We start from the raw sequence: 9,347 nt of genomic DNA, 5'->3' as shown, positions 1-9,347 counted from the left end.
CTTAGTAACTGAACATGCTACACCAGGGATTTTTGGCTAATATGTTCTTTAAATAACTTTATTCAAATAAGTGTATCACCAGGGATAGGTCTCTTTATCTTTGATGAGTTCGTGATACATAAGGGGAAAAAGTCAGTTAAGTTCAACACACTAGGAAAAAAGAAAAGCAATTTAATTTGTATCGGTTATTTTTGTAACTGATATTCAAACTAACATGGTTAAATATGGAGAACAGGGGATATCGCTGTATTTAATACATTCCATCCTTATAATTTTTAAAAAGCTTTAATTAATTATTTATTTCAATGTGTATATTTATGGGCCTAGGGAAAGTGTTAATGATAAAGAAAAAGATAATGAGAAGGAAGAGAGAAAAAAAAAGAATGGAAGACAACAGCAAAAATTAAAGCACACCCTGAATATAATTATGCCAAAACTAACCTGGGTAACAGCTTAGCTTGATTTCTATTTGGGCTGTGGACATCAAACTATGTAGTATGTGATCACCTATCAACAGTACTTTTGAAATGATAGCTAGCTACACATAATCACAGTGCCCAGTTTTCTACCTGATTTTTACCACAATCACCCCCAACCTCCAATCCCTACCTTCACCCCCACATAAAAATTTGAAGGCGTCTAAATGAATATTACTATGGAGACTTAAATAGCTATGAGCAATGATGTCATCTCACAGGCAGAAGGAAACGAAGTCATGGTCAGGTGAGCAAAATGGGTGGCTACGCTGAGCTGCATGGCCGATCCAGTGTAGAATACTGGTCAATGGTTGTAACTTGAAATTAGAGACTTGAACTTGAAAATTGATTCTATCACTTACCAGCTGTCTGACATTGGCAAAATTACTTCAATTCTCTAAGCCTCAACTTCTTTATCCAGAAAATGAGAATGATAATGACAACTCTCAGTGTTATAAGAAATAAATGTAAGAATGTATGTAGAATACATAGCATATGGCTTAGTATATTGTGTTCAATAAAGGATAATGATTCTTATTCATGAATGACAGGTAAAGAAGCAATAAAGCACCAGAGAGTGATGCATTTTTCCTGTTTGAAATTAAGAATTTTGCTTTTCTTCGGCAAAATAAGTATTTTGACTTTTCTTTATTTGTTTGAAAATAAAGACTTTGCATTTCTATTGCTTCGTCACTTAGGCTGAAAGACAACTTCACCATCAAATTGTTTGGTTTGGTTTTTCAAGAGAGACTTCATCTTGAACAGAGCTGCTTAATTACACTGCCAACTTAAAAAAGCAAGTTGTTTCTAAGTTTGGTGGATTTATTGGCATTGTTTTTTCATTCAGATATTTCTCATTGCCAAATCTCACTCTGTCCAAGAAAAAAAAAATTCAGCACACCATACTCTATGTAACCTTACTTACATTACTTAATAGTAGCTGTAACATAGAATTTTTTTTTTGAAGACCTATGTCTTCAACCAGGAAATATGTGATTAGATCTTAATTGGGAGCTGGCTCTTCTAGTTGGATCTGGGCTATCTTTGAACCAGTAGTAAGTTACTTGTTGCAAGTATCTGTTCAAAGTAGCAAAGTGTTTATTCATATGGAGATAGGTATTAAAAATGTCTAAGTTATATATATTTGCTCTAAGTTTTGTTTGCATTCTTCCTTAAATAGAAATATGGCTTACATGATATTTGTATCCATATATAGACACATAGCAGAATTACCAATTTTTAGGGATTAAGTTACACGAAACTAACATTTAGGGAATAAAGCACCTGCCTTCATTATTTGGTAAGAAAGACCTCAAAATTTCTAATAAAACAGATGGAATGTAAATACCATGACACAAATATCAGGTCAAAGGCCTAATGTGAGGGCCAATGAATATGGAAAGGGATCTGGGCCTCATATGGTTTGGAAACCCTCAGAATTTGTCCGCAAAAATTACATGTGTATCTATGTATGTATATGGTCATTTATCTGAACATTTTCATAGTTTTCATCAAGGAAGTCACAAAGGATGGTAAGAACCAAGTCACTGGATGGACCTGATACTTTCATTGCCATCAGTCAGTTCTTTAAGGAATAGTTACTGGAGGAAGTATAAGATAAACCTAGAAATGGGCTGCCAGCACACATTAGGATGGTGCACACATGAGCTGGTGGTCTCCTGCTGCCCGTTTCTGAAGTGAAAAAATATATATATATAGCTGGCCATAGATGGAGGAAGCAGAATTTGAAAGAAGCAGCAAGACAGGCCTCCACACCAGATTTCTCAAGCAGTGGGATGGTGATTGCGGGGTTGTATTTTCCTGTATCAGAGGAGAAAAGTGACAGGCGCGTGAGTGTTCTAACGTTTTTCTTTCAGCAAAGCAAAGATAAAATCAGGACTTTCTTTGCTCCTGGGCCTGGACCTCTTTCAAGAGTTACTCTCTGGATGGAAGACTCTAGGGATGCTGAAAGCAAGACTCAGCCGCCGCAGGCAAGAGAGCTGGCTAGGGCTGACTAAGGTTAGCTGACTGCCAGCTTACATAGAGTTGAGTTGCAATAAATTCCGTGAGATATCTCTTGTGGTTGCTGCAGGCAGAGTATGTTTCCCTTGACAGTGTCCAGTCTGGTTAGCGCTGCGCTTTAAACTTCCCAGCCTGCGCCTCGAATTTGGTGCTGCAGCTGTAGAACTACATCTTTCTAGCATGGGAGAGGGTTCCTCGAGGATTCATTTTTCTTTGGTTCCTCCGCAGCCAGCTCACCGCTAGGATCTGGTTTTGTGTCGGCTCACTGACTTCGTTTCAGTTCCAGAGTTATTCTCCACTTACTCAGCTTCTGCTAAACGTACACGTGCGTGGAATTGATAATAAGGGAACCACATTAATTCGCAGTTTTAGTGCCCGGTGTTCATACGGGAGCTTATTTCTACTCAACTAAGTTTTGCGCGCTCAGGTAATCCATCTCCACCCTTTCCCTTCCGCTACTGATTCCCTCTCTGCTCCTCCCCTGTCAGCTGAATTTCCCCCAAAACTTGCCTGGAGGTTCCTTCTAGCGCCGCTGGGGACTGCAGAGCTGGCACTTGGACCTTACCCAGCGACCCCTACTCCGAAGGGGTGACCCAGGCACAGGCGACTTTACAGGGTCTCTTTCTCTCTTGGGTGTTTCACACACATGCGCCTCTGTGCAAACGCCTATGTTTTATGTGTTTTAAAGTGAGAAAGGAATACTTGAAATGCGGAAGTCAGGTTAAGGAAATGGGGTTCTTCACTGAACTCTGCCAAGATCCGGTCAATATGATGGCGGTGTGTGTTTAAGCAGCTCTTTACCAAAGAGGGTAAAATCAAACTGCCTACAAGAGGCGGATTCCTCTGGGAGTCTGGGACTCTGCGAAGCGGTGGAGGCATGGCCGGAGAAAGCCACAGGTCCCCAAACCGCTAAAGCCAAAAACCGTGTGGGGAACAAATTTTGTTTTGTTTTTTCTCCTTCCCATGCTCCCGAGCAGAAATTAAAAGAGGAAAGGTCGCATGGAGCTGGTTACATTCCTGTCGGCCTTCCCCCGCTTCCCATCCCTTTAACACTTGTCTCTAATCGTTTCCAGTTCTCCTAGGATAACGGGAAAATTGTTTCCTGGCACCCCGCACTCCCACAGGACACACCCGCAATCGTACACACTTTTGATCCGTCCTGGCCAAGGCCCCCACCTAGCGGTTTAAACTCTCCGGCTTTGCTTCCCTCTTCTATGGTTTCTAAGTGAGCGCTGCAGTTGACAAAAATAATTGTTTATCTAGGTGGATGGGGTGGGAGAATGGGAAGGATCCCTTAAAATGTGGTGAAAATGAGGCTTAAGGTTGGTGGCAAAATGCTAGGTGCTAGGACTGGAGGAGAAAAAGAGAGAAGGCTGCGCTTTTATCCTCAGGGTGGCTGCTGCAGCCCAGACCGCATACAGAGGACGTCCTTGAAGAGCTGCCACCTTAGTTAAAGGAGTACCCTCACTCTCAATGCATGCATGTGTGTATGTGTGTTTTTCTTCAAAACACTTAACACTACAGAAAAGTATAAGTATTAATTATTTACTTGTTCATGTAGTTATTGTCTGTCTCTTCTAGAATGTAAACTGCTGTAAAAGAGGGTCTGAGTCTACTCCCACTGGCCTCCATACCTCGGATGCCTAGAAAAATACTCAGCATAGAGTAGGCACTCTATTTTTTGCCTGCTTGCCTGGTTTAGAGAACCGGGAATTAAGGGAACTTGGGTTTGTGCTTTATTGCCTTGGGTAAAAAGCTCTTCTTTCAAAGGATCTCAATTACTCTTCCTCTAAAACTGGGTGGAGGGATCAGATCAGATAGCCTTAGGTTCTGACACAGAATGATTCTCTTTAAAATATATGTGCGCTTAAACAGATGAATTCATTTACAATGCAGTTTTTATTAGATACACTCTAGGTGCCAAACATGGATCTAGGCTCTAGGAATTCGTAGTGGGGATCATTTAATCCTTCGAGCTGAAAATATCTTGTCCTTTCCTGGAGCTTTTCTTCACACTTTCTGATTTGCATTTCTACCCTACATTTGTTTCTGTTGAGGTCAGAGGAGAAACTGAGGACAGGGGATCCGTCCCTGGTCATGAGACCTAGGTACTGGTATTGCATGCTGCAGCTTATGGCTGACATTCCCACATATTAGTTGAAGGCAAAGGAGACACACAAGATGGTGCTGATGATGGTTCCAGTCCTCCCCGCCCCACCATCCCCCTTTCTTCTTGAATTCTGATGACCTCCTTTCTAGGTAGGCTGTTGGAAGGAACACGCTCACTGGCAACTGTTTTCCAGAGGCACTGAAGCACTGAGCAGCTGGAACAGGAGGGTGGAGCAGAAGGTTTGATTTCACATACAGTTGGCTTCTGTTTGTGATAACTTTTACATTTTCGCAGATAGCTTGTCTTTTTCCCTGTTGACTCATAGTTGAGTGAAAAACACAAATTTCTAAAACTAGATGAAAAAATAGTTTTTATTGTATCAAGAGTTAAGGACGGCAAAGTACAAAATGCAAACATTGGGCCCTCTACAGCGATATTACTGGTGCCTCCTAACCTGGGTGTGGCCATCAGGGCTGGATATGATTTTAGAGCGGAGAGGTCAGAGACTAGGGCTTCCCCGCCTAACACTGGCCTCCTAGGGTGGGAGTGGTAGGCAGGAGCCTAGGGCCAGACTGCTGGACTAAACCTGTGACCATGGCTAAGGACATGGGTCTCACTGGAGGTCAGCGCAGCAAGCTCTGATGTCCGTAGAGGCGAGAACAGGACGCCTTCTTCCCCTGACCAGAAATGCAGCTCCAGGTTGTCAGGGCTGGGAGAGTGGCCCGGGGTGGGAAGCGGGGAGATAGGGCGGTAGGACCCGGCGGGAGCTTCCTTGGCCAGGAAAGGAACAGGGCGGGGGGAAAAGAGGGAGGGAGAGAGAAAAAGGGAAGGTGATGGGGAGCGGGCGTCCGCACTCGCCGCGCCGCACGAGTTGCACTGCTCTGGCGGACCGGACCTGGACTCTATATAAAGAGCCCATCTGCTCCGTAGCTCGCACGCTTCTCCCGGGCTGGCGCACGCCGCGTCTCTCCAGCTCCCCCAGATACCTGCCCCTTCCCAGTGTACCGCGCCAGGTCCTCCAGACCCGCGCACCCAGTGGCATGGCTCCGAGTGGCTCCCGTGGGACCAGGGTGGCGGTGGCGGCGGCGCGGCCCGAGCAGCCGCAACTCCAGCCCCCGTGTCCCCCCTTTTATGGCTCCGTCTCCGCGGGGCAGCTCGTCCGAGTGGCCAGAGAGTGAAAAGAGAGGGAGGGCAGAGCTCCGGCGCGAGGCGCGGCGCAGCGCTGCTCCTAGACTTCACCCCACCCAGCTCTGGCGGCCGCTGCAGCCCCACAAAAGTGCCCCAGCTTGGGGCGAGGGGTGGGAATGCAAGATCTCGGGACCTCTCGCTGGCCTGCAAGCTTTGGTCTCTACACCTAGGAAACTCCTGTGGGCCAAGTCTGCAGATCCAAAAGCGTCCAGGTTAGGAGACGCTCAGCCTCAAGCAACTGGGGTAAGAGATCCCATTTGGTCAAAGCCTTCTCCTCAAGCAGTACTTCACCCTCCTGCACTAGACGCCTCCAGGGAGCCGGAGCGGAGCAGGGCTCGGTGGGCCAGCTCTTAGCAACCCAGGGCTAAGACCCGGTGTGGAGAGGAACAACCACAGACGCGGCGGCTTAGCTAGGCGCTCTGGAAGTGCAGGGGAGGCGCCCGCCTGCCTTGGCTGCCGCACCCATGACCTCTAGTTTCAGCTGTGAACCTGGGCGGAGGAATAATTGAGGAACTCACGGAACTATCAACTGGGGACAAACCTGCGATCGCCACGGTCCTTCCGCCCTCTCCTTCGTCCGCTCCATGCCCAAGAGCTGCGCTCCGGAGCTGGGGCGAGGAGAGCCATGGAGGAACCGGGTGCTCAGTGCGCTCCACCGCCGCCCGCGGGCTCCGAGACCTGGGTTCCTCAAGCCAACTTATCCTCTGCTCCCTCCCAAAACTGCAGCGCCAAGGACTACATTTACCAGGACTCCATCTCCCTACCCTGGAAAGTACTGCTGGTTATGCTATTGGCGCTCATCACCTTGGCCACCACGCTCTCCAATGCCTTTGTGATTGCCACAGTGTACCGGACCCGGAAACTGCACACCCCGGCTAACTACCTGATCGCCTCTCTGGCGGTCACCGACCTTCTTGTGTCCATCCTGGTGATGCCCATCAGCACCATGTACACTGTCACCGGCCGCTGGACACTGGGCCAGGTGGTCTGTGACTTCTGGCTGTCGTCGGACATCACTTGTTGCACTGCCTCCATCCTGCACCTCTGTGTCATCGCCCTGGACCGCTACTGGGCCATCACGGACGCCGTGGAGTACTCAGCTAAAAGGACTCCTAAGAGGGCGGCGGTCATGATCGCGCTGGTGTGGGTCTTCTCCATCTCTATCTCGCTGCCGCCCTTCTTCTGGCGTCAGGCCAAGGCCGAAGAGGAGGTGTCGGAATGCGTGGTGAACACCGACCACATTCTCTACACGGTCTACTCCACGGTGGGTGCTTTCTACTTCCCCACCCTGCTCCTCATCGCCCTCTATGGCCGCATCTACGTAGAAGCCCGCTCCCGGATTTTGAAACAGACGCCCAACAGGACCGGCAAGCGCTTGACCCGAGCCCAGCTGATAACCGACTCCCCCGGGTCCACGTCCTCGGTCACCTCTATTAACTCGCGGGTTCCCGACGTGCCCAGCGAATCCGGATCTCCTGTGTATGTGAACCAAGTCAAAGTGCGAGTCTCCGACGCCCTGCTGGAAAAGAAGAAACTCATGGCCGCTAGGGAGCGCAAAGCCACCAAGACCCTAGGGATCATTTTGGGAGCCTTTATTGTGTGTTGGCTACCCTTCTTCATCATCTCCCTAGTGATGCCTATCTGCAAAGATGCCTGCTGGTTCCACCTAGCCATCTTTGACTTCTTCACATGGCTGGGCTATCTCAACTCCCTCATCAACCCCATAATCTATACCATGTCCAATGAGGACTTTAAACAAGCATTCCATAAACTGATACGTTTTAAGTGCACAAGTTGACTTGCCATTTGCAGTGGGGTCGCCTAAGCGACCTTTGGGGACCAAGTTGTGTCTGGTTCCAAAGGTAGGTCGAATCTTCTTTCGCGGTTTCTGGGTCCCAGCGAGGCTCTCTCTCCTGGGCAAGGGCAATGGATCCTGAGAAGCCAGAATAGTCCTGAGAGAGAGCTCTGAAAGGAGAAGTGTTGAAACTAAATGTAGAGCTTCCCTGCCCAGGAGGAGGCTCACTTCCTCCCCTCAAGCCCCGGGCTCAGCACTGACCCTGCGGCAGCCAATCCCAAAGGGGGTTGCAACTTTTAAAAATTGATAATGGAAGGGAATCCCTGCCCTGCTTTGGTATCGTGGATAATGCCCACTAGAAGCAGTGTACTTGTAATTGTTGTCTGAAGCCTGTCTGAGACAGATCTACATACAGCCTGGCAGTACTTGAACTAGACGCTTAATGCCGTGTGTTTTGGGGGAGAACTTTGTGTTACAGCTTAATTTAAGAACAGTTACTTTGGCATCATTCAGTCTTCACTTTTTGTCTATTTAAACTTGGTTGGAGAAACTTGTGGATTTGGTGCTTCAAACCCTATGTGTGGCTTGGATGGCGCAGAGAAACCTTGAAGAGTTAACAGCAAAATTCTGATGCTGAGATCTCTATTTTTATTATACTTGAAACTATATGGGGGTGGGTGGGTGGGAATGGGAGATGAGGAGTGTTAAACTGAGAATCAACACCTATGATTGTTTGTTTTCTGCAGATTTATAATTTTGTAATTCCTGTTTAGCGATTGTCAAGCCACAACTCTAACAAACAAACCATTATGTGTGCTAGTGCCAAAGTCTGCAGACTGCTTTATTTTTTCTCTTAATTTCATGTACCTGTCACTTTACACATTTAAATCCCCATAAATGAAGGGTATGATGGGTGACTCAGCCCACACTGCTGCTATATTTCTTACTAATGCAATTGGTAAAACCGATTAGTATTGGAAATATACTGTTTCTTAACAAGCAAAGTGTCTTTATTTCTTATCCAATTTAGTGAGATGTGAAGGAGACTGATGACATGGGGATAGTTCTTACACAATTGAGGAATGGGGTGGGGGCAACAGGAGGATGTATATTTTGACTTGTAAAAAAATCTTAAAATGCATGAAACTTTTATCTGATAGTCATTTGCACTCTCCTTCCCATCTGTGATTCCTTGTGTGCTAACATGTAAAGAAACCAAGAGAACTATCTTCCTTCTCCAGAAACCTTAAAAAATACAGTTAAGGGCCCTAAAAACGATATTGAAAAGAAAATAAACTTGTTTCTTTTTTGTTGTTGTTGTTGTTATTGAAGTTTGGACAGGAGAAAAGATTGCTAGAAAATGACATATAAGAACTTTAGAAAAGCTTAGAGAAACTAAAATTGAGCCTGTTTTTGTCTTGTTTTTTGTTTGTTTAAAAAAAAAATTGCAGAACCAAACCTCAGACTTACTAACAATCAGGAAACTGGCAAGCTTTTGACCTTTGTAAATTTGTTACCAACCTGATATCTCAATTAATATAATATCTGGAATACTTTAAATTTATCAGTCTTTTCAAATTTCAAGAATACTTAGTTATTTCAAATTTCCTCTGAGAGCTCCCTAATACAGGATAAAGACATGAAATAAAATATGAAAAAATGTATATTTTAATAAGAAGTAGCCCTGAGGGATTATCTGCACGGAAAAAAATGTATATGTACAGCATTTAACATGCCAAAGAAAATTCACACTCCT

The 9,347-nt window shown here is 45.9% G+C and overlaps 1 protein-coding gene across 1 annotated transcript; it reads left to right on the top strand.

Annotated features, from left to right (window-relative positions):
* Positions 1–6,421: 6,421 nt before the first annotated feature.
* HTR1B (5-hydroxytryptamine receptor 1B) lies at positions 6,422–7,594 on the top strand. Its single transcript, NM_001009102.1, is given in 1 exon segment — positions 6,422–7,594. A coding segment is annotated over 1 exon segment (1,173 nt).
* The last annotated feature ends 1,753 nt before the right edge of the window (positions 7,595–9,347 follow it).

This window comes from Pan troglodytes, chromosome 5, assembly GCF_028858775.2.
Source record: "Pan troglodytes isolate AG18354 chromosome 5, NHGRI_mPanTro3-v2.0_pri, whole genome shotgun sequence".
NCBI classification, from domain to species: Eukaryota; Metazoa; Chordata; class Mammalia; order Primates; family Hominidae; genus Pan; species Pan troglodytes.
This window is presented reverse-complemented; position numbering and strand designations above follow the sequence as displayed.